Source organism: Rhinolophus sinicus, chromosome 3, assembly GCF_057876585.1.
Source record: "Rhinolophus sinicus isolate RSI-liver-muscle chromosome 3, RSI-T2T, whole genome shotgun sequence".
Lineage (NCBI taxonomy): Eukaryota > Metazoa > Chordata > Mammalia > Chiroptera > Rhinolophidae > Rhinolophus > Rhinolophus sinicus.
In genome coordinates, this window is record NC_142503.1 from 13,120,459 (window position 1) to 13,147,726 (window position 27,268).

Consider the following 27,268-nt stretch of genomic DNA (forward strand, 5'->3'; position numbering starts at 1 on the left):
TACGGGTGTTGAAAAAAAGAATATCTGGTATGATCTTTGCATATAATTAAAAGTAGCCTTTCTAGTCTTATTATTTTTCTGTACATGAATACTAACGATAGAATTTACCAGTAGAATTGTTTTCAGCTGCTGTATCTCCCAGTTAATTATTCATTCTTTAATGAGTAAAAATATATAAAGATTCTATAAAAGTGATTCACAAGTGAAAATATAAGTTCATCTATACTGAAATCTCTTAATAGCCTTTATTGAGTGAGTGGCTAAAAACCACCATGAGTACCATTTATGCAGACATCTTGACTCCATTACCCACTATACCTGATTTACATGTTTCATATTAATTATGGTCAAAACAGCTGGTATTCACCACTGTTAGCATCCTAAACAACTGTAAATAAAGCTAGGATGTTGTAAAGCAACATATCTGTCTGTTGTCCCTGATATCAGGATTAATCCAGGTTTTAGGATTTCCTGAGTTGACCATCAGAATGATTCAACATATCTGTGTGAAACAGGCACAGGCAAACTTAACATATATGCACTAACTAAAACTACATGCAGTAATTCATAAGTTGTTGACCATGAAACAGTCATCAAATGGCCATAAACGTCATGACTACAAACAGATTTGCATTCTCAATTGAAAACTGCACACCTGCCCATTGTGCATCACCCATTCTGTTCTTAAAACCCTGGAAAGATACTTGGTATATTTCTGGTTTTGCCTTTGACCTAAGTCAGGGCAAGTAGTTCCTTCCTGTAGCAACTGAATCATTCCAGTGTCTACTGTCACCACCTGACAGAAATTCCATAGTTTGCAAAGAGGCATAGAGACTTTGAGTATATTGATTTATTTTTAATGCAGTTGGCCCTATATTAACGGGACTAGGACTGATATTTGAGCTGTGCTAATAAACAGCTATCAGCTCAAATAGCTCTTGACTGGATCTTTGACCACTCTGTGTGGCTTTCTCACTCAGCAGCCGTCCTCAATGCCTTGCTTAGGGTTAATTTTCACATACTTTCCAATGGCTCCTTCTCTTGATAACTCTAAAGCTTGTCCTTGATGACTTAAAATCAATATATTCAAATAGAATTATCCTCATTAAGCCCTCATTTAACATGATTTTTACATAAATCTGTCCAGGAATACTAGATGTCTTTCATATTTTGTTGTTATCTACTATTGTTTATTCTTCCATAGTCTTCTGCATCTTTCAAATGGTAATGTTAAAATATCACTTTTTAGTGCTAACTCTTCTTTCGTTGTTATACATTAAGCAAACATCATGAAAAGTTACCTCAGTAAAATTTATTTAAAACAATAAATTACTCACTCAATAGGATTTCAGTGTAAAACGATACAGAAGTTATCAAATCAATTATGGATAGTATATCAAAAGCCACACAGTTCAATTCTCCCGATGCAATGATTCACAGTTTACAAAGTTGGAAGTAAGGCCTCATTGGCTGCTCCTCATTGGAAAACCCTGGTGAGTATCACAAGGATTTTTACATAATGCAAAATGGACAAAACAAAGTCCTGAAGTTAACCTTAAGCATTCACAAGTCTATATGGGCAAAAAAGTTCTGTTTTATTATAATTGGTCTTCAGTGAAAGTAATTGGGAACATGTTGAAACATAGTCATGACAAATGAGAGGATAGAGTAAACATGTTATTATTAAAATGTAGATCTATAAGTAACTACTCTCCAAATACTTCTTATATAACATCCCTTCTATAGCAACTTTTTCTCAGTTTTTAGTATGTTTCTATTTTATTCCAGTCATTTTAAGCACAATTTCTAATAAATTCATTAGTTCTGAGGATGTTTAATTACATACTAACAGGTATTTTAAGCTTAAATTACAAAAAAAAGTATTAGCTTTGAAACAAATAATCAGCATTTTGTTTTATAATCTCCATTAGCATAGAAAATTGTCTAAGACATTTGCATGTTTAAATAATCTTTATATAGTGGGACACATATCCATAGATTTTCATGATGCCTCAGCCAATATAACATTGAATTTAAACATATCAACATGGAGGTACGTAAATTTCACTCAATAAACCATTTTGCTTAAAGAAAAGGGCAAACAAATTGTTAAGAGCGAAGATGATTTCATAGAGCAGTATTTGAGTAACAACTTATTTAAGTTTCAGATATTTTTGTTTAATGATGAAGTACATAATTAACCTATAATAAATATGTGTAACCTAATGCAATTTTTATTTGAATATTGTGTTAGCGATATATTTGTGTCACTAAAGCACAAACTATAGCAGAGTACAACGGTAGTCAAATCTGGTACTCAGTGGCCTGCTTTATCCATTCAATGTACACACACACACACACACACACACACACACACACACACACAGATTTACTCACAAAAACACATGCAAATATTCAGACATTCAACACACATACACACACAAAGGATTGGTATTCGTTTTTTAACAACTTCAAGAAGTACATGGAAAGTTTTCAAAATTCATATAGGATATCCATATCTTAGCAATATGTTTTTAAGTAACTATAAAACTTATTTATAAATAAACATTTGGCTATGTATAGGGACAGTTAATGGGCTAAAGTCAAGTATGTGTATGCACATTTGTGCATGTGTGTGCATGCGTGCGCACACGTGTGAGAGAGAGAGAGGGGAGAGGGGAGAGGGGAGAGGGGAGAAGGGAGAGGGGAGAGGGGAGAAGGGAGAGGGGAGAGGGGAGAGGGGAGAAGGGAGAGAGGAGAGAGGAGAGATGCTAAATAAGGTAACTGGAACACAATCTTACTGTTTCCTTCCTATAAGGAGAAGCATATTTAAGGTAAGAAATATACTCCTTTCGTATATAAAACAACCATGATTGTTGGGAAGATAGAACCAAATGAGCGACACTAACATCAAGCAATGAGTGGTTTTAAGATTTTCCATCACTACAATACTGCAATATGCAAATGTATCAAATCCGTCTGTTGAACACCTTAAATTTACACGTTATACATCAGATATATTTCAATGAAACAAATTTTTTCAACTAGTTCTAAATCCTCCTACGAGGGCAACAATATATATACAGATGTATGTAATATTTTTGTCCCAGATATTTGACTATCAGGTGAATAAACATTTTTATTTCTAAATATTTAGTACTACCTTGGTACTAAAAGAACTTCTACATCTCATGTTCATTTTAGGACATATTATATTATTCATGTGTTGGAGCATAATAAGGAAAGAAAGTAAGCAAATGACCTGATTGGTTCTTCTTGTAAACATGATCATGACAATACTCCTAGCAATCTAATGATATAATGGCATAAGTATAAATAATACATAGTCAAAATATTAAGGAAAGCAGTTAATTTATCTTCAAGTTTTCAATCACATTATTTTAGAAAAGTGAGGCATTTTCAAATATGCTAAAATAATGTCTGATATATAATAGAAGAGTACACAAAAACACCATTGACCCTTGAACAATGCAGGGGTTAAGGGTGCTGACACCCTACACAGTTGAAAATCTGTGCATAACTTTTGACCCCTCTCCCCCAAACTTAACTACTGATAGCCTACTGTTGAGCAGAAGCCTTACCAATAACATAAACGGTCGCTAACACACAGTGTGCATGTTATATTTATTCTATACTGTATTCTTATAATAGAGCAAGCTAGAGGAAAGAAAATGTTAGTAAGAAATTGTGAGGAAGTGAAAATACATTTACAGTACTGTACGTATTTATTGAAAATAAGTTGCATACAAGTGAACTCACGCATTTCAAACCCATGATGTCAAGCGTCAATTATAAAATCAATGCTTTCTTTTAGTGTAGCATATACCTGCACACAAACTATACATACATGCACTAACCTGTTTTAGGATCTACGGAGAAGTAGGGTTGTCCTTGGAGAATACTGTAAACCACTCGAGCACTGTTTCCATAGGTGGGGTCATCTGCATCAGTAGCTGTCACCTGTAGAACAGAGGTACCTGTGCATTCAGGAAAACAAATTTTAGTGTGTGATGGCATTTAGCACATGAGTAATTCGTACATAGATAAAGGTTACACTGAAATACCTATGGAAATCTATAATGGCTGTGTCCTGATAAATTCAATTCTTAGATTTATCTGTCAGACATATTCCTTGCTTTTTGTCCTGCTATCAACTGTACTAAATGAGAACCCAAAGTAAATTATTTCATCTCAGATATTTTAGTATGACTCTCTGTGTGCTGGCAACATTAATATGGTCTCTTTTGACCTTTGCATAATCAGCGCTGGGGTGGACTGATGGTCAAGAATTAAATCAGTGTTAACTGTGGGGCAAAGTCAAAGGTATGGCGAGGTTGTATATTGCATGCTAAGTGACTATTCAGAAAACCAGCAGTGCTTTGTGGTTTGTGATTAGTTGGGAAGGTGAGTGAGTTGACATTGTTAACATTCAGTTAATAATGACATCAAAACAGCCCACTGAAGTCATTTCCATCATCCATGCCCTTTTTATTTCTTACATGGACAATTAATGAATCTCCTAACTGGTCCTCAAGGTTTGATTCCATGACATTAGTCTCTTCTACACAATATCAATATAATTTTCTTTCTACATTGGGTATCAGAATATTCCTACCAAACTGGATTTTTGAAGATTAAAGTGAACTTTAAAATAATTTATAAACTTTAAAATGCTATATTTGAGGTATTAAAATTGTGGATATATTATGCTGGTTGATTTATGATTATACCTTTTAAACACTATTTGCATCGTAAGAATCATCTATCTCATATTTCAGTTAATTCCCAAATAAAAATAGATCTAAGTGTAACATGACAACCATCTATTACGGGCTATACAACATCATTGAAGAGTGAGTGGGTAAGAGCTCTCATTTATTCATAACACATACTTATGGATAATCTAATAGTGTATCCTTGATATTTTATTCTGCCTAACTAGGAAAATTCTACCTACTAATTTGGATTATGTATAAAACAAAAATATTTCCAAAATCAAGTGAGCTTGTATAAAATTCTGCGTTAATTTTGGTACCTGACAATAGAAGAACTGACAATTTTCATTCTTTGATTTTACTAATTACTTCAGCTTTTAGGTATGACATACCTATTAAGGGTCTAATAGCTAGTATTCAACTATATAGTTTTTATTTCCATGTTAAAATGCAGACACAGCTTTAAGCAAAGCTTCCTCTTTATATTCAAGGGATCCCAGAAAACTTGATAGAATTACAAACCTGACAATTTCTGTTAACAGATCATAAATGTATATGGATTTTTAATAATACACTATGGTTCTGGCCTCTGAGTTGTATTTTTTCATTGAGATTCTAAGCAGAAATATGATTAGTAATTATGTGCACTCCAAAGGGAAGGACTGACTGTGTTATATGTAAAAAAAAAATCTCTAATTATGGGTAATAAAACATAATAGCAACACCAAATACTGGCAGGAATGCTGAGAAACTAGGTCACTCATACACGCTCTGCTGCTGGAAATGTAAGTTTAGCAGAATCTTGTAAAACCAAACATACATTTCCCATGAAACCCAGCTAATTGTACTCTTGGGCATTCATACTAAAATACTGAAAATGTATGTTCACATAAAACCCTGTTTACAAATATTCATAGCAATATTATTTGTGGTAGCTCCCAAATGGAAACAACCCAAACATCCTTCAGTGGGAAAATGATTAAACAAACTGGGGTACATTCATGCTATGGAGTACTACTCAGCAATAAAAATAAACAGACGGTGGATATTTGCGACAACTTAAATGAATCTTCAGGAAATTATACCAATTGGGAAAAGGCCAATTCCAAAACTTTAGAAAATGTATATCATGCATGTAACATTCATGAAACGATGAAATTCTAGAAATGGACAACAGATTAGCAGTTGCCAGAGGTGAGAGGAGAGGAAGTTCAGAGAGGTGGGTTCGGGGATAAAAAGGACGCATGGTGGATTCTTGTGATGTTGAAAATGTTCGGTAATTTGATCATGGCGCTGGGTATACAAACATACACAAGTGATAGAACGCATAGAACTAAAACACACATACACACACCAGTAAAAATAGGCAGCCAAACAAGATGGGCAGATTAAATCATTTCAATACCCTGATTAAGATACAGTTTTACAGTTTTGCAGTATGTTACCATTGGGGAACACTGGATAAAGGGTACAAGGAATCTCTCCGTACCATTTCTCACAACTTTATGTGGATCTAGGATCTCAAAATTAAAAGTTAAAAAAAATGTCTTACTGCCTCCATGCTTGTCCATTCTTAGCCTTATTTGAGCTAGTGTGTACCATGAATTTTCACATTAATGCACTACATCTTCCAGCTTCTTTAAACTTTCCACAGCTAGTCCCATGAAAACCATCTCTTCCATTACTAAATATACTTTTCATTATTACAGAATATTAAGCACTCGTTCTTTAATGTCACAACACTTGTTTCATGCCCAATATTCATCTTTCCAACTTGTTCAGAGAATGTCAGTAGGTAGATATGTATACAGATAAAAGTTGGTTTATGAGGCATTTTCATTGGTACCTCGTTGAGAAAAACTAAAATCTGCAGTAGTTTAGCAGGTCAGGTTATCTGATGGGGAAAATGCTGACAGTACTGGGCATATTGGGATGCCTAGGATTCAGAAAACAGTCTTTAAAGCTGTAAAATACCGAGCATTAAGAAACCACACTTATAAAATCCTAATGTTTCGAAATTTGCTCTGGTCTTCAAATAGTGATTTCAGTCTAAATAGTTTTTAATGTCTTAAAGTAGTCTCCTAGCAACCATCCCGTGGAGAAAAACTAATGACAAACAGTGTGGGATGAGGGGACTCATTAACGGTGATAAGCGGGGCCACCACGTAAAGGAGAAAGGGTGCTGGGGTTGGGCTGAGGTGGCTGTGAAGTCCAGCCTCATTAGTGAAGGCTGAGAAGTGTGATGGAGTGACAAGTGAGGTAAAGAGCAAGGAGAAAAGGAGAACAAAAAGAAAGGAAGGTTGCGGTATTGACTAAACGATGATTTAAAGTAACAGAGGGAAGTAAACAGAGCAGAAAAGGGTGTCAGGGGACAAAACAAAAATGTCACAGCTCTGTACCCTGGTCCAAAAGTACAATCATTAACAACTACACACGGCTTTGTGTTGTAGGTCTCACAGGTACTGGGCAATTCAATTTGTGTGTGAAACAAGGAACAGCAAATTACCTCTATCACTGTCTGAAGGTATCCAGCTGCCACTTGGAGTACACAGATTGCTGGGTGAAGGGAACACAGCTACATGCACAGCACAGCCCAACCAAAAGTCAGCCTGTCCCAGATTACAGCAGGGGGAGAGATAAATGGCAGGGACAGAAAATAAATCCCTTGCTCAAACATTCAAGGATTTCTTACCAAGGAGAACTGGTAAGGACGTTTCAGACTCAAAGGAAACAATACATATTTTCTAATTTATTTGTGGTCCACATGGGAAATTGTACAAACTACTGGTGCTTTTGAAAGTTCTTTTACATTAAAGTAAAAACAGGCTTTTTTTTTTTCTTCACAAAAATATATAAAATAATCAAAATAAATTAGAACTTTTCAATATGTGTGTTATGAGTATAGTGTTTTCCCACAAAATTCCTACGTTCAAGTTCTAAACTCCAGTACCTCAGGGGTGATCCTATTTGTACATAGGGTCATTGTAGATATAATTAGTTTAGAGGAGGTCATTCTGGAGCAGAGTGGGGCTCCTAATTCAATATGATCGGTGTCCTCATAAAACCGGCAAATTTGAAGACAGGCACTCACACACGTGTACACACACACACACACACACACATGCACACGGAACTTTATGTAAAGACTGAGGCCGATATTGACGTGATAACTTCCATAAATCAAGAAAAATCAAAGTAAAAAATTTCCAGGAAACCACGAGAAACTAGAGGGGAGGCTTGGAACAGACCCTTCCTCTATGCTTTAAGGGGGGTCATGGCCCTGCTGACACCTTGACCTCAGACTCCTAGCTTCCACAACAGTGAGACCATAACTTTCTGTTGTTTAAGCCATCCAGTTTGTGGTACTTTGGTACTGCAGTCCTAGCAAATTAATACAGGGCATTACAGTTGCCATGGGAAGAAGTGACATTTCGGCTCAGAATTTGCAGTTGTTCTTTAATTGAATCTGGGCAAGAGGCTGAAGTTACAAGTCAATAAAAAAAAAAAAAAAAAAAAAAAAAAAAAAAAAAAAAAAGATGGATAATTTCCTATGCTATTTGATACCACATACATATCATTTATAAATGACATATCATCAGAAGGTAATCTCACAAGTAACAAAATTAAAGTAGGTAAAAATTAATGATATATTTTTTAACATTAGTCACTACTAGTCATCTACTTGTAGACATTTTTAAGTCAATTAATGAGCTATAGTGGTCATTTTAATGATAATTTTTATTCCTGGTTAAAAGTTAAAGTGAAAAAATCCATCCGCACTTATATATATACATACGTCTGAGAAAAATTTCCCACATTGGACCATTCAATTCCTTTATTCATTATGTGCCCTAACTGCATACACAGTTGAAAAGAGATAATTATTAAAATTTACTATGGTAGAATTACAAATAAAAAATATACATACAATGTTGCCTAAGAGTCCATTATTCCACTAGAATATTAAAACGAGAATCTAATTCTCTGGAAATTATTATATGGATTTTGTTAGTAGATATTAAACCAACAGCCCCTTCCCTATATAATGGGTTTTCATCAAAGAAAACTTTTAATAGTTCTATATAAGCTTTCTTAATTAATACCACAATAAACACAGAAACATTGCATTTTACAGTTTCGTTAGCTATTTAGTGTACAATATTTTCATGGTAAAGATTTCCTGTGGCACACACTTAGCTGCTCCCATGGTACAGATCAGCTTCCCCAGCTGATGTTTTATACAAATCTGAAAAAGATTTATGTACATAAGACCAGCTTTCAAGATATCAATAAAACTTAACTCTTGTTTCCTTTGGGGATTGCCCTGTTTCTTTCTTTCTTTCTTTTTTTTTTTTTTTTTTGTACTACAGCTTTATAAATAGCACACATTTTGTAGTTACATATCAATAAGAAGCAGAAAGAGTGGACTTTCTTGAACGTCTCTAAAGACCAATTTGAAATATTTAATAACGCATTTTAATACTAAGCAAATATTCCCGGAGATTACAAATCATTATTCATGACTTGTCAGGTTCACAGCTCTGTTAAAATCTCAAGTGAACCGATGTTGAGCAAGAACTTTGAGTGAAAATAAGCTGAAGATTTATGAAGGCTGAGAGTATCTCTCTGAAGAAATCTCTTAAGGCTTAATTCTCAGAAGACTGTTCCAGGGACTGTGAAAAGCAATAGTCATCAAAGTATAACTTAAATTTCATTCTACTCAGGAGGACTGTAATTTCACCAAACAGAGCAATAACACAGAATTCCAGTCATTGTGTAATTCAATAAAGCTTTGAGTATTCACTCAAGAGTCATTGGACTAAAAAAAAAAAAAAAAAAAAAAAAAAATCTTCCTGAAAGAACACTTATGAAACATCTGGGTACCGAAACAAAAGTCACTATCCTAACTATATTTTAAACTATGGCTATTGTTAATTTCTATGTATTTTTCCATCTGATCCTTTTTATGCGAACACCTAATGTTAAATTTCATATTACTCAAGTAAAATGTACGTTACATTCCTTAAATGGAGTAAAAATAATTAAGGAAATAATATGTATTTAGTGCCAATGATATGGGAAGCACTCTGCAATATGACATTTAATTAAACGGTGAGATCAAACTACTAAGAAAATTACTTTTAATGCCATTTTACATGTGGGTACCGAGGTTCCAAAAGGTTGTATAATTGACAATTGGAGAAGGCAGAATTCAAGCCTGTCCCTATCTGTTTTGATATGTGACCTTCTTCCCATATACTCTCTTGCTCCACTTAGTCATAATCAGTTGAATCTTGGTTAATAGTTACAATATCTCCTGCTTTTTACTTGTTTGCTCCCTTGAAGGTATGTCATGACAGTCTAGATGCTTGGGGAGAGGTGACATTATATTTCACCAAGTCAATAAATATGTATTTTGTTAAATGAAAGAACACTTAGGGGGGACAATCCCCAGGTGCTAACAACACCTTTATTCTCTTCTGTTAGCCTTATAGATTTTGCACAATTCTCCTGCTTGCCGTGCAGAGTGAATGGTATCAGTAAAAAAGGACTGGACTGATCACATGCCCTTGCATCTTAGATATCTTCTAAAAAAATTTGCATGCTGCTCTCAGATTAATTTCCTACCCTTTTCTGCACTGTTTGCAGGAACCCACTGATATTGAGCTTCTTTATCAACTGAATAATGGGAGGGGCTAGAGGGAAACGGGAAAACAGAAAAAAGGAGTTCCCCTTTTTGCTCTCCTCCTGCTACTCCCTCCCTTCCTGTATATCTTACACCCTTTTTCTGCATTGGGGGTGTCTCTGGCAGTGCCATTTTTTCCATGGTTCCAGCTCCCTCTCAGCTGCCCTCTTCCATGGTCCACGTAACAAAGCCGAGCTCCTGGAGTCTGATGATACTTTTCTCGGAGCCTTATTTAAGGATGCTAAACTCCTTTATTGGTTGCCTCACAACCCACGATTTGGCTTTTCATTTCTCCTATCATTCATGGCTTACTGAAAGCTTTTTATTTTGTCCCCTATAAAGCTTTCCCACTCCTCTGCCTGCCTTTGAGTCTCTGACAAAATGTAAATAATGATTAACTCTCTGGCTATAGCAAACTGAAATAAATAGCCTTGCTTGTTTGCATTTGGTTGGTCTTCATTTATTTCCATAGATTATAAAAATTCAGGAATATGCATTATTTGATTACACAAGAAATTATTCTCTCTAAAACCCACGAACATGACTTGAATAATTTGAAAAGATTCAGACGACTGCATTTCTCAGCTTTTGTGAATGAAATGAGACTGTTCAAAATGTCAGAATCAAATGACTTTTCAGAATGTTTTAATGCATATGACACATTTTCTACTCATTATTTTCTATATGCAATATAGTCTTCCTTCTAGAAATACTGTACAGCTTACTATTTTGCTGATTTTCATAATAATAAATACTTCTAGTGCATTTGTGCACTGGAAGAGGTTATTCCATTTTCCTTTTCTTTTCATATGCAAAGTTTTCTGAGTTCATTCATATCTGAACAAAACAATATTTTCTAATATTTGATTACCTTGCTGCTGGAATTAAAGTAGAATTTTTATGTAGTTTTCTATTGTCTTCTCATTTCTGTCTTTGCTCATGAAAAGTATAATAAAAATATTTGTCCTCAATATTTTCTCTTATTTTTATGTTTTAGAATTTCCTCATTATCCAAAGACATTCTAGATGTGTGTTTTCAACTTAATTATTTTTTTCCTGCGTGGTGTTTATTTAGGTTTCTTCAAGTCGAAAATTCAGGTTTTATTATGTTCAATACCTTCACAACAAAAGGAAGATCTTTTCAGTTGATCATCCACATCTGTTAATGGATTTTAAATGTTTTTCTACTTTGGCGATTTTGTTCTACACAATGCAACATGTCCCTGGATTTACTTGCTAGGTCACCAACTCAGTCTTCAGCTGTGTCCATCACTTTATTCAGCCCACTAATTTTTATTTATTTTAATTTCAACATCTTATCTTTTATTTTAAAAATGTATTTTTTGTTTCCTGAAAACTTTCTCTTTATTTCTACCTGCTCTTGCTTAATGAAAGCAATAAAATGCCATATTTCACAGGATAAACAAAGTAGTTTTAATGCAAATTAATCTATTTTATCTGAATTTTCTTTTTCTGAAGCACATGATCATTTTATTTGTTAATTTAAATCCCTGTCTTATTCAGTGTCCCTTTATCTCAAAATAAATAAATAAATAAATAAATAAATAAATAAATAAATAAATAAATAAAATCATGAAGCAGTAGGCTGACTGAAACAAACAATATTGTCTTTTAGAAATTGAGTTTAACTGATAGTTTTAAATGTTCACACCACCTAAAGTGATGTACAAATTCACTGTAATACCTATAAAAATCCCTAAATTCATATGTAAATACAAAAGACCCTCAATAGCCAAAGCAAACTTGAGCAACAAGAACGAAACTAGGGGATCACACTTTCTGATATCAAAATACAGTAGAAAACAATAGTAATTAAAAGAGTATGACACTGGCATAAAAACAGATATATGAAATAGTGGATCAGTAAAGAGAGCCCAGAAATAAAATAATAAATTTATGGTCAACTAATTTTCAACAAAGGAGCAAAGATCATACACAAAGAAAAGGATACTTTCTTGAATGAACGGTACTGGGAAACTGGATATCTGCATATAGAAGAATGCAATTATATCCTTACCTCACAGATTAAAAATGAGAGAGAAGACAGTGAGCGAGAGCAAGAGCAAGAAAGAGAGAGAGAGCTTAGAACATGTTAAAGACATAAATTTAAGATCTGAAACTGTAAAATTACTTGAAGAAAACATAGAGAAATACTATTGACATCGGTGTTGGCAACGTGTCAAGTTTGGGATATGTCACCAAAAACACAGATAACAAAAGCAAATAGACAAGTAGGATTGCATCAAACTAAAAGTCTTCTGCACAGGGGGTAAAAAAAAAAGTATCTATATATTTTGTAAAAAAAAAAAAAAAAAAAAAAGTATATCAACAGAATAAAAGGAAACCTATAAATGGACGAAAATGTTTGCAAACCATATATTTCATTAGGATTTAATACCCAAAATATAACAGGCATTCATATAACACAATAGCAAAAATACAAATAATTTGATTAATTTGATTAAAAATGGGCAAAGTAGCTGAATAGGTCCTTTGAATTGCTCAAAAGAAGACATACAAATGACCAACGGGTACATGAAAAAGTGCTTACCACTACTAGTCATTAGGGAAATGCAGATCAAAACCATAATGAGATATCACTGCATACCTATTAGAATGGCTATTATAATGGCTGTACCAATTTACATTCCCACCCACAGGGAACAAGGATTCCCTTTTCTCCACACCATCGCCCATCCTTATTATGATTTATCATTTTGATAATAGCCATTATCATAGACCCAGAGTATGAAGATTCTTCAAAAAATAAAAAATAAAATAACTGCCGTATGATCCAGTTATCCTTCTTCTGTGTGTCTATATCCAAATAAAATGAAATCACTACACCAAAGAGATATGTGCACGCCAATGTATTGGAGCATTATTCACAATAGACAAGATATAGAAACAACATGAATGTTCATTGATAGATGAAGTGATAAAGAAAATGTGTTCAATATATACACAATGGAATATTTTTCAGCCTTTAAAAAAAAGGAAATCCGACATTTGCGACAACATAGATGACCCTGGAAAACATTATACTAAGGAAAATAGCCAGCAAAAAGACAAATACTGCACTATTTAATTATATGTGAAATCTAAAATATTCAGATTCATAAAGCAAAGAGTAGAATGATAGTTTCCAGGAGGAGGGGAAAATGGGGAAATCCTGGTGAAAGGGTAAACGATTTCAGTTATGCACAGTGAATACATTCTGTGGAGTTAACGGAGAGCATGGTGACAATCATTAATATTATACTGTATACTTGAAATTTGTAAAAAGGGTAGATCTCAAGTGTTCTCACCACAAAAAAAGAGAGAGAAAGAGAGAGAGACAGGTGGGAAGAGGGAGAGACTGAGGATGGCAAGTATGTGATGTGATGGTTATGTTAATCAGCTTGATAATGGTGATCAGTTCCAAATGTATACAGTATACGAAAACATCTTAAATACAATTTCTATTTGACAATTATATCTCAATAAAGCTGAAAAATGAAAACTAAATATAAAAACAAACAAACAAATAAGTAAAATAGAGTTGATTTTTTTACCCCTTTAAATAGGAATGAAACATCTTAATAAATGTGTCTGGATGGGTTTGATATACTTGCCAGGCAGGTAGACTCTTGTGTTCCCCCTGTGAGGACTGATTGTGTCGGAGGACAGGACTTTGTGATATTTGCCTACTAGTAAAGCTATTTTACTCTTTTTTGTTTCCCTCTGATGTGGATGTTTGGTTTATGAAAGCCATGTTCTGCTTCTTTCTTGTGTCCCAATACCCCTATGGGAGTCATCCTTAGGAAAAAAAAAATCATCAATGCCTTTATGGTAGAACAAAAACATATATTCCTTGTATGCACAGATCAAATTGAACCGTCTTCCTTGTTATGAGCTTTAATTTAGTAAGTTGTCCGGGTGACTTCCCAGGTCCTTCTCTGTGTGCTTGTATCTACAAGGCCTTTCTTCAGCAGAAAAATTTGCACTTTTAATGTTTAGGGTTATAAATGTGACTTGTCTCCTTTCTTCCATTAATTGAGCTTTCAGTGTTTTCAATACTCCAGGAAGTTTCAGAATCTCTGATCCACTATTGGTACCCTAATTTGTTATTATTGTTTCTTTTTGAAATATTCATGTTTTCATTTTGGAATATCCTCTCTGACATGCCAAAGAAAGAAAGAGCAGGTCAATTTATGCCACAGTAATAAACAATTCTTAAATTTTAAAGGCTTTAAACAATAAAAGTTGACTTCTCATTCACATCGAACGTTAAGCCTGGGCTGGTGTTACTTTGCTGCAAATCCCTTTCCCTCAGTGACACAAGTTACTGAGCCTCCACCCTCCACAATAATTTGGTATTTCTTTGTTGACAATAGTTTTTTTGTATTGACAATATTACAAAATGTTCTGGGATAATGGCCTTAATGAAAAGTTATGTAAAAAATTGTTTATGTTTGTAGTTCTTGTTTTTTGGCTCATCTACATGTGCTGTTTCTTCCTGTTTCCTCTCTTGATGAATACCAAAACTAATTCTAAACTGAAATCAAATTATTTAAACATACGATTGAGAGCATTTAAAATACTGTGAACATAAATATATATATGTATTCTAGTCTCATTCTGTACATATAGGTGTTTGCAAAGCAACGGATCAGATAAATCAAATATAGACAGTAGTCTAATTGGCTCACTAGGCTTCTTATATTATATACAAATAATATATGTGCAGCAATATTTATAGTAACCAACATATGGAAAACACCTACATATCTATATCTATATATCTATATACTTATATATCTATAGCTCTCTCTATATATAGATATATAATTTATATATATAATTATATATATGTTATATGTGTTATATATTATAACATATATTACATATTATAGTATATATTATGATACATAATTATATATTATAATATATAACTATATATTATAATGTATTATATAATATATAATATATATAATATATATTATATTATAGTACAGTATATATAATTACATATAATTATATGTATATAATTATATGCATATATATGCATATATGTGTATATATATATATAAATTTTTTTTTATTTATGACTGAAAATTAAATCTGGTAAGACAGGTATTTGAAATGTTCCTTGGATCACTGAGTTATCAATATCTTTGTCACTTGCAGTTTCAGGAAGTGCTTTAATCACACAAACTCCATATCAGAGTATAACTTTTGTTACAAAGCAATTCCAAGGCTGGTGCTCTTACAGGTCTTTGCTGAAAAAACAATAGAGAAACACTCCCATCAATTCCGTTTTGCTTATTTTACTTATCTTACTGGGTAAGTTAAATTAGAGAAGTGAAACATAATCTTAGAAATATAAATGTCCAATGTCATTTTGCTTCAGAAAAGTGATCTTAATAGTATTTGTATGCCTTTCCATAACTCTATCCTCTTTCATTCAAATGTCTAATATGTAGTTATGTCTGTACTAAACAGAACACTATGCAGCTTTTTCTGTCACTAATGATATGTCATAGGTATTTCCATGCCAACCAGGTAGACATAACTTTAATAACTATGTCGCATTCACATTGCTTATTGATGCAGATTTAGATTTTTCCAGTAGGGTTAGTTTTTGTTGCTATTTCAAATTACCACAAACATTTGGGTGAAACAAAAGCCATCATGTATACTTATACAATGTGTGTTTGTTTGGTTCTTGCTATAGTCATGCAATACTGTGATAAACTTCCAAAGCAGTGCCCACTGTTGTAGCAGTGCCACTTCTCCAATATCCCATGGTGTTTCAGTGTGATACAGAAGCGTGAGGTATACATAGGCCTTTTAACTTTTGAAGACCAAAAACAGTCTAGATTGAACTTCACAGGTTCCTCGCCTTACCAGTATATGGGAGTGAGAATATATTTCCCATTTACTAAGGTGGGAAATGAAATTTAGCTGACAGAAACAATAACGTCTGGTAGATGGCAGCAGGAACCTATGACACTGACACGCCTCTTCCTCACTGTGTCATCTCTCTCTTCCTGAGATTCACGGATTCACCTCACCCCTATTGTTTTTCCTTCACTCCATACCTCATTACTGTCCCTTCCCTTCTCTCTGTCATCTGACTCTTAGAGAATGGAGTAAAGTATCTACAGTAGTGTTTCAAAAGAGAAGTCAAACTTCAAAATAGAATTAGAAGCCAAATTCAACTAAAAGGTTGAATTTACTGCACATCTAAATTTTTAGAACAGAACTTCAGCAGCATACACTCCAACACAATGATTTCACACTTACAAGTACTTTTAAATGTATAGCATTTCACAATAATTTCAATTGGTGAGCTTTTGTTAAAATACAGGGGTGATGGCATAAGCTGTAATGTTATCAATGACAACAGAGTAATAGCAACTGTCTATTATGAACATTTTTTGTTTGGTCTATGTCTCCTGTAAGGAACAAATAAACAACAACAACAAAAGTGTTATATCTATGAATTAAATGACAAAAATATGGGAAAATATCTCTTGGGATAATAGTTCTCTGTCTCTATGAAAAGTAAATATACTCTTTATTTTATATTTATTTTATTTATTGCATATTAGGTTTGCAATATTTTATTAGGTGTACATGACATGGAAATAAAAGAAAACAATTAAGGCATGTACAGACAGTAAAATATCAGACAAGTTCAAAATAAGGTATAATACAAGATGGTAAGTGATAAAATAGTAAGCACAGAATGCTCAAAAGTCACTTGTAGTAAGAATTTTACCATGTATTAATTTTTTAAAAAGACATTATCTCAGTCAAGAGAAGTGTTAAGTTCTAAGGCAACTTATATGCCAGTACATTCCACTGGAAATATCGTCTATTATATTTTTCACAATTACGTGCACAGAGCTTGCATCAAAATGTCCAAAACTATGATTGGTTTGCTTAATATTCTATTTTCCTACACTGAGGGGTATACGCATGAAAACCATTCTTTAGATATATTTTCTAAAACATGATGTGCAGATTTAATTTTTATGAATTGGATCCAACTTATGGTGAAATAATTTATTCAAGCGAAGAAATTTCTATTATAAATTGATCAATTCTGTTGGGGGAATTCCAAATGCAGTCTGCTTTTATAAAACTAAATGGAGAAACTAAGGAATCAGCAGTAGCATAAAATGTAATCTGGTGGATCACATCACTCATTAAATAAAAGTAAAAAATGAGTTTGGTTTGAGGTTTTCTTCCATTTACAATAACAAATTTCATCACATATAGGAAAATAAAGTTAATCATTACTCCATGAAACAAGAATGAATTTTTATCATATATCAGAACAATGGTGTTTAAAAAATTAAGAGACTCTATTTCTACAAAATCTTTCTCCCAAACAAAATTGTAGATGGAAAGTGTGAACATGTAATTATTCAATAAATATTTACAGATCACTGGTTTAAGTGATATGGTTAGAATAATAGGATAGAGAAAAAATAAAGTAGTAGAATCTGAGTCTTTTCAAAAAACGCTAGAAGATTCTGCTCTCACACTCTTGAAATCCTTCCAAGAGATTGCAGAAGAAATATTTTTCTCCCATTCTACAGGTTGCGTTTTCATCTCATTGATGGTTTCCTTTCCTGTGCAAAACCTTTCAGTTTGATGTAGTCCCCCGTGTTTATTTTTCTTTTTGTTTCTTTTACTTTTGGTGTCAAATCCCCAAAAAATCATTGTCAAACCGATGTCAAGGAGCATACCCTCTATGTTTTCTTCTAGGAGTTTTATGATTTCTGGTTTTATATTCACATTTTTAATCCTCTTCAAATTGATTTTTGTGTAAGTTATAAGATAGGGGTCCAGTTTCATTCTTTTGCATATTGTCCAGTTTTCACATTTATTTACTGAAGACACTATTCTCTCCCCACTATATATTATTGGCTCCTCTGTCAACAATTAACTAAACATGTATGCATGGGGTTATTTCTGGGCTCTCTCCTCTGTTCCATTGATCTATTTGTTTGTTTTTATGCTGACACCATGCTGATTTGATTAACATAGTTTTGAAATATAGTTTGAAATCAGAAAGTGTGATTCCTCCATCTTTGTTCTTCTTTCTCAAGATTTCTTCAGTTTGGGGTCTTGGGTGGTACCATATAGATTTTAGTATTGATTTTTCTATTTCTTTGAAAAATGCCATTGGGATTTTGAATGGGGATCGCATTGAATCTGTAGATTTCTTTGGGTAGTATGGACATTTTACCAATATCAATTATAATCCATGATCATGGAATATCTTTCCATTTATGTGTATTTTTTACAATTTCTTACCTCATAGATCTTTCACCTCATTGGTTAAATTTACTCCTGAATATTTTATTGTTTTTGAAGGTACCGTAAATAGGATTTCCTTAACGTCTCTTTCTGATAGTTTTAAAATGGATGATGTTTTGGCCACTAAGTTGTGAGTTGGTTTGTTACAAAATAATAGCTAACTGACACAAAGTGTTGTAAGTTGAAAACAAGTAGAAAAAAGTATGAAACAGACGTTTTTGTTCAAATTAGTGTTTATCAGTTGTCAGGTGTGCCTCTTCAGATGCACTCCAATTTGCCATGTGCAGCTGCAGTGTCAGCCTCACTTTATTGAAATGAACTCATTTTGAAGATTATGCCCCAGGGTAATGCTTTTAAAATGGCTACTAGAATCCTGGAAGATATCCAGGGTGCAGCTCCCAAGATGTTTGGGCAGAACTAAATCAGTCCCCCTACAAGCAGTGAAATAAGTAAGCACAGCTGGTTTCTCTCCTTGTTGCTGTGCAACACAGAACACAGCTTCAAATGGAAAAGGGCCTGAGGGTGTAAGATTAGAGAGGGGAACAAAGATGTGAAAATAAGTAGGATGTGTTAGTATATCTCCAAAGACAAGAAAACTTGCATCTTCAAAGATACGAATTAAAGGGACATGCAATAAAACTTCATTTTTTTTCTTTATGTGCAAAACTAAGTTTCAGTATTCCACTGAAGCTAAAGTTTATCAATTTTATACTCATTATTTTCATACAATGTAATATTTTGTTCTCTCTATAATAAATTAGAAACCATTGTTCATATAATGTTATAATTTTAAGTGCTTTTGATAATGTTTACTTATAGGCATATTGTAATAATACATAGAAGAGAGTAGATAGATTTATATATTTCCTTATAAATGTTTCTGTAAAAATTAAGATGATATGACATTTATTTTCAGGCAAATTGGATTGAGCTCTGGTATGGTTTTCTTTGAAATAATTTCTAGATCTAAATCACGGTATTTTAAAAAGTTTAAAGTGACTGCAATGCCACCAAATACAAATTTGTATTAAAAACTCCCGATTCTAATGTGAAAGAAAGACTGTAATTGCAGAAAATCGGGTATACTTATATACAAATATAAGAGACAAAATTACTCATACTGTTATGAAAAATTTATCTATAAAATAAAATAAAAAACGTTTGCCAGATTTTTTATTATAATAATGTATGTCACTGTAAGATTGTCAAATGTCTTAAGACACTAATAATGCACTTTATATCTGAAAATGGCAATACTGTTTACAAATATAATTTTATTTGTTCTATCTTCCTTTCTAAAATGTACAGATGCACTTGAAAGCTGACTCCAAGAGCAGGTATAATTTTGTCTCATGGTTCTTTTCCTCTTTGGGCTATGACAATTAATATTAACTTTTCGTTTTAAATTCTTAAGTCTCAGTTCTGAAAAATTTAGACATTTATTAAAATTACATAAAATAAAAATAAAGAACTACTTCTACAGAATAACTGGTGAGAGGTGGTAAAGTCACCATGTACTGTATATTAAACACACACACACACACACACAAAAAAAAAAAAACAAAAAACAAAACAAAAACAAAAACAAACAAACAAACAAACAAACAAAAAAAACACTGCAAAAATATTAAATGTGCATTGATAAAATGTGTACAAGTCTCTTCATGGGCCTATTTAGGATACATTGGTCCTCCATAACATTATGTCATTCTGGCCATATATGTCCACTTGATTGAATTTAATCATTGTTTTACGTAAGTAATAAAAGAGCAATATGACAGATAGTATCTTACTAGACACCTATCACAATTCAAATGGTCCTTTTATAAATCAATGCTATAAAACAGGTCAATTTAAAATTAAACAAAAAAAAAAAAAATGAGAGCTGTAATAACTTTCAAGTAGCCATGCCATCACTCTTCTTTCACTGAGCACAAATAACTTATCTTTATTTAAATTTCTACCTTGTTTTTATTATATTGCACATTTAAATAGGGCAATTAATGTTTAAACATCAAAGTTGCTGGGCAGCTAGAATAGTTTTTTTTTTTTTTTTTTTTTTCATGAAATATATAGCATGAACTTTCTAACATTATGGGATGCTCTTTGAAAGTGACTATACATTTAACAAATACCATATTCTTCAATTCATGCTTCTTCCATTTTGCAATGTTTTGATTCTTCTATCTTGCATTTTCCCTAGGGCAGTGGTTCTCAACTGAAAGCAATTTTGCTCCCCAGAGGACGTTTGGCAATGTCTGAAGACATCACAATATGGCAGTAGGGGGAAGGATGCTACTGGCATTTAACAGGTGGAGTTCAGGGATGCTGCTAAACCTCCTAAAATGCACAGGATAGCCAGTCCACAATGTCAACAAGAGCAAGGCTGAAAAACTCTGCCTTAGGGGGATATAATTGCCTAGACAGTGGTTGAAATTACATGATGTAAATCAAAGCGATAAAGAAAAACTGTATTAAAACATGCATTGAAAACTGCTTCCGTTTATTGTGTATCTTTCTTTATTAAACCATCCAGATTCCCACAGACTTTGCCTGCTTGCTATTATCCACTGACAAGGAATATGTAACCACATTATGCTTTTCTCACTGCCAATACAGCACACAGCAATTACTTGGAGGGCTCCATGACCATTATTTAGCACTACGGATACACAAGAAACAATTATCTGATAAAAACTTACAAACCCAGGAAGACCCTGGTGCTATCTTCTCCATATTATCAAAGTATATTTTGCTGGGTTATAAAAAGGAATTCATCATTTGCATGATGATCCTGTTTATTCCCTCTCAACACAACACAACACACACACACACACACACACACACACACACACACACACACACACACACCCTAAGTAGACTATAGACTCACAGGCAAGAGAGGAGTCTGTTTCATCACTGTATTGTCTATTTGAAATGCCCTTTTACTTTCTTGTCCAACTGACAAAGTCCTATGCATTACATAAGATTCATAGAGGACCTATTCTCTAATCAGCAAACTGGACTCTGTCCTCTCTACAGAAATTTTGTGTTTATGTCTATAGGCTGCTAGAATTTAGAGTCCTTGTTTTGTTTATCATTTTGTTACTCAGCATATCACATGCTTTCAATGTCCCTCCCTCTCCTCAGAAAGAATAGGAGGGATACAAGGAGAGAAAAAAAAAATTAATGACATGATGGTTCAAAACTCAATTAATGACTATATGATAAAAACACTGATATTGTAAGGTACCATACGCTGAGAGGAAATTTTGTCACCAATCTACACTGTTAGCCTTTATTAGTATTAGAAACTGGTACATGTTTAAACTAAGTATTAATGTAATTTAAAACTTATTATTTTTTATCACAAATCTACATTTTATTGTCTGTTATCATCTTATAAGTAACATACATATAGTTTTTTAATAAAAAATAATTCTGTCATACCAGATAAAGCCACGAACCATTTTTGGAAGAAATCACTTTCACCTGTATGTGTGTGTTTTCTTCACATATTTCTGTGTATATCACACATATTCTGCAACACATCCTTATTTTCTAAAATAAACAGGAGACTATTCCACATGAATTTCTGAAAACATTTTTCTTACTAAAATAATATAGACCTTCACATGTGTGCATAGACATACAGATTAATTCATGCTAAGGCTGCATAGGGTATTCTCATGTGTGCAGAGTCCTTTATCTGAAAACCTTCCTATCAGTGTCCTGTAAATGTGTTTTCTATTGTTGATTATTACAAACAACACTACAGTAGGCACCATTTTACATCTATCTTTGCATGTCCGTGTGAGCATACCTACAGAATAGTTCACTACAATAGACACTGCTTGATAAATGAGTATGTTCTCTTTGAAATATCAGTAGATATTGTCAAATTCCCCTTCAAAAAACTACGGGAATTTACCTGTCTGCTAACATATCTGCACATTAATAAATTTCTGAAATATCAAACTTCATAGTTGGTAGGTAAACCTGGATATCTCCTCCTACTTTGTGATTTCTCAAATTACGAATAAAATTTGAGGTTTTTATGGGGATAATGAACATGTGTTTATTTTTTCTGTGAGCCTCCTGCTAATGTTATTTCCCCATTTTAATTTGGTTGTAGTATATATTTTTTCTTATTATTAAGAAAGCCCCTATTGAACCCTTAGACACTTTGGTGGGATTGTAAATTGGTGCAGTCACTGTGGGAAACAGTATGGAGGTTCCTCAAATAATTAAAAATAGAACTACTTTGTTATCCAGTATTCCCACTTTTGAGTATTTATCCAAAGATTATGAGAACACTAATTCGAAAAGATACATGTACTCCTATGTTGACTGCAGTATTATTTGCAATAGCCAAGATACGGAAACAATCTAAGTGTCCATCAGCAGATGAATGGATAAACAAGATGTGACATATATAAAGAAATACTACCCTGCCATAAAAAAAGATAAAATATTGCCATTTGCAACAAGGATGGATCTTGATGGTATTATGCTCTGTGAAATAAGTCAGACAAAACAGGGCAAAAACCATATGATTTCACTCATAAGTGGAATCTAAAACAAACAAACAAAAAACTAATAGAATAAAACATAAAAAACAAACTCATAGATACAGGTAGCAAAATGGTGGTTACTAGATAGGAAGGGGGTAGAGGGAGGGTAAAGGGAATGAAATATATGGTGCTGGATGGAAACTAGATTTTTGGTTATAAGCATGCTATAGTGTATACAGATAGTGAATTGCAATGATGTACACCTGAAACGTATATAATGTTATTAACCAATGGCATCTCACTAAAAACAACAACAAACAAACAAAAAGCCCCTTACATAATAGGAAATTAGTCTTTCTCTGCCATGTATGATGTTTACGCATATTTCAGTTTACCTCTCATCTTACTAGGTTTAACATCAATATTTGAAATGTACTATTTTCAAATTCACTTAAAATTCATGTCATTTCTTTTTGGTTATTGGATTCATATGTTACATTAAAGTCTGTCATCACATTTGTTTGTTTTGGTTTTTAGTGGTTGTGTTTTTATTAGCAGGTTGAAAGTTACAATGTGTGTAGTTTAATCATGAATTTACTTACCATTTATTTTGTCCTTAAGCATGGGGATAAATACAGTACTTCATACTGTCACAATGTCATAAGCACACCTGTTCCTCCATCTGAACTCCACTCCTTGGCTCAGTGAATGAAGCTAATTTCTACTCTAGAAAGTGCCTAGATGACTCCATTTGCCTCAGTGTCCACATCATCCACGTCACAAACTTTGTTCAGCTTTTGGTAAACATACCTACCTGGAACCTGTCAAATATTTATCTACACTGTATCTAAGGTACATATTTTGGGTTTTCAGAGAGATTTTTTTTCAAAAGCATGTCCTGTTGCACTCCCCAGGGATTCGAGTGTAGTATAAATAAATGGCTATTCCTTTACTTCCAGGCAATTCAGGATAAATTTTCCTCCTTCTGGTATCTGGCCATCCCCAAATCCTATATCTTAATCAAAAGGAACATTATCTAACATCAAATCTATTCTAATGGTTCAAGGAGACCCCCACCTCTGGCTCAGTAAACTGTACCAATTCTGGAACATCCAAATTTTTGTTATTATTATTCCACAAACAACTTGATCTAGATTTAATTTTTAAAACTGCATTAAAAAGTGGAAGTCAAAAGGTGACGTTCTGCCTAGATTAGAAATAGTTTCCAGTTGCACTTTTTACTAACCATGTGATCTTGGGTACATTGATTATATGTACCAGCTTCATCCTCTATAAAACCAGAATCATTTTAACACTGTCCTCATGATAACACAAACATGAAATTATTGCAAACGGCACACAACTCCTGGCCCGTAGTAAGTGCTCAAAACATATCCCTTGCAGCTGTTTCCGTGATTTCTATCACAACTGCTGTGGCAACCTACAGTTGTAGACTCCGGTAAAACTGGTTATTTTGTGGCGATCAATTTAGATTTTCTACAGCATTCAAAGTCCACATTCAAAATGTCCAATCTCCTTTTATCCACTGATCAGTACTTGTATGGGGACAATTGAATCTACAGTTAATGGCAAACAAGATTAGATATCTGAAATCAACTGTTAGCTCTGCCGCAGGCGGAAAGGAACATCTCCGCCATCGCAAGATCAACTAGCATCATAGCTCCACAGTGGAAGGGGAAGAGTGATGATTTCATGTATTGTCCCCAAATCAAGGCACCTAATGGAAAATGACATCACTGTTTCTTATCTGATGCTGAAACCTTTCTCACTAGTCCTTTGGATTCAGTATTAGATTCAATTCTTTGCTTATTAGGTCCATGTTAAAATCTCAAATTTGTCCAAGTACCAATTCGGATTCACCGTAGCTGCATGTATCTGAGATTGAACTAAAGAGCTTAAATAATAAGGGTTTGCTTTCTTAAGAAAGGTTTTGGGATTGGCAGACCAGGGCTGGAGTATCAGTGATGCAGAAGCATCATTCTTCCAGACCCTTGATCTTTTCTGCTCTATCTCACCTAGCAACAGGCTTTCATTCTATGGTTGCAAGGGGCAGCTGCATTTCTGTACCACATTTTCCTTATAGGCGGCAAGAAAGGCACGTGGCAATGAGTGTGAAATATGTGTACCAGCAATGTCTTTTTGTCAGGAAACCTGTATCTTTCCTGGAAGCTCCATTCCATTGTCACATGGCCACTCATAGATGAAAGGGAGTGAGGGGAGGTGAATATTTAACTCTGCATAGGGCCAGCTTGAACAAAACTGAGTTTTCTTAGTACCACCGAATGGGAGGCAATAGTTGGATAATTCACAGTGTCTACCTAAAGACGCATGATCCCGTTATTTGTAATGCATGCCATATTTTTGTGTATATGTGTATATTCAGCAGGGTTAGCAGGACACTAACTGGCCTAGATCAGCAGATGCTTTGTACATCAGGACCATAACCTTATCCTCTCATAATCACCCTGCTTCTGGTCTCAGCCCTGAAATCCCTTATGATGGAGGTTGGCAAACTTTTCTGTAAAAAGCAACACGGGAAATATTTTAGGCTTTGTGAGTCTAAGGCTTTGTAAGTCTTCACTCAACTCTTCCACCACAGTGCCCAACCTACCACAAGCCATATGCACATGAAAGGGGGCGACTGTGTTCTAGTAAACCATTACTTACAAAAACAAAAGCAGACTGAATCTGTTTCCCCTGCCACTATGTGCTGCTCCCTGCTCTACAACAGCTTTTTATTTCTAAAATCCGAATCAATGCAAATGTCACCTCTTCTGAAGCACCAATGTAAAGCGAGCATCTCCCTCTACTAACTTTTGTATCACCTCCTATAACACTCATGTTCCAGTGTGAGTAGAATGCTAACATGATGATTTTTATGTATCTGTTTTTCCACCATGATGAGTTTACACACACACACACACACACACACACACACATACACACACACACACGGATGCACAAACAATATAATTTCCAATGTTCAGCCTATTGCTTGCCATACTCTTTCAATAGACTCAGGCCTAGAACCACTGTAGTATAAAGACTAAAAACATACTGTTACATTATTTTTCTCTATTATTTTCAGATATTAAATATTTCTCCATCAACCACACTCATCTCAGTAAAAGAACTTAAAAATTCTAGCTGTTTCCCATTCCTATCTTCTCCTCGCCTGTTCTGAGGATTTTGAAATGTCTTGTTCTCAAGTCTTCAAACTACAGCCTTCACTGTAATAATTCCTTGATGCTTCATGGTTCTTAGACTGTACATTATCCATTAGCATCCTCAAATGTATTCCTTTAGATTTAACTCTGTGTACACACACACACACACACACACACACTCACTTACATATATATTTCAGAGTACATTGCTGATATTTTTTTCCTCTCGTCATTTCCCATGACTTTTTGATCTGTCTTTTGATTCATTTCCAATATTTTCAATTTTAACTATCTTCTCAAATATATTTTACACATAAAATAAAAGAATGATATACTTTCTGGATCCTTCTTCAAAGATTTCTGTCACCCTCACAGATGAATCATTTTTTTACAAAGGCTGTAAATAGAATAGTATCCGATTGCTGACCAGAGTCCAGTCTTTTAAGTGATAAATATGATGATGCCAAATATTTGTTTTCTTAGTAGGAAATTTTTAAAAACCTAAAAAATTATAAAATTTCTCTTTTACTTAGGTTTTAGGAACTTTGCCAGGATTTATATATTAACCCTTTCTGGAACTCATAAAAATCTATTAAACTTGTAAATTTCTTATATTCTTTACCTCAAGAAAATAATATTATGGCTTCTCTCCTTTAGCTCCTCTATTTTGCTCCCTGGGAATATATGTTAATCATACAGTCTTACAAACATATCCTCCAAGTGTCATCTTTTTCCCAAAATTACCATATTTTTGTACTTTTGCTCTCTGATTTTTAGCTACTTCTTCCCATTTCAAGTTCCAGAACA

At 33.7% G+C, this 27,268-nt stretch overlaps 1 protein-coding gene across 5 annotated transcripts in view; it reads right to left on the minus strand.

The window, feature by feature from the left end:
* CDH18 (cadherin 18) overlaps window positions 1-27,268 on the minus strand; it is an 893,359-nt gene that overhangs the window by 184,465 nt on the left and 681,626 nt on the right. For all 5 annotated transcript variants that reach the window (XM_088796449.1, XM_088796451.1, XM_088796448.1 and 2 more), the window contains one exon: window positions 3,879-3,998. In XM_088796449.1, the coding sequence (XP_088652575.1) occupies window positions 3,879-3,998 (120 nt within the window). The remainder of the gene's footprint in view (window positions 1-3,878; window positions 3,999-27,268) is intronic.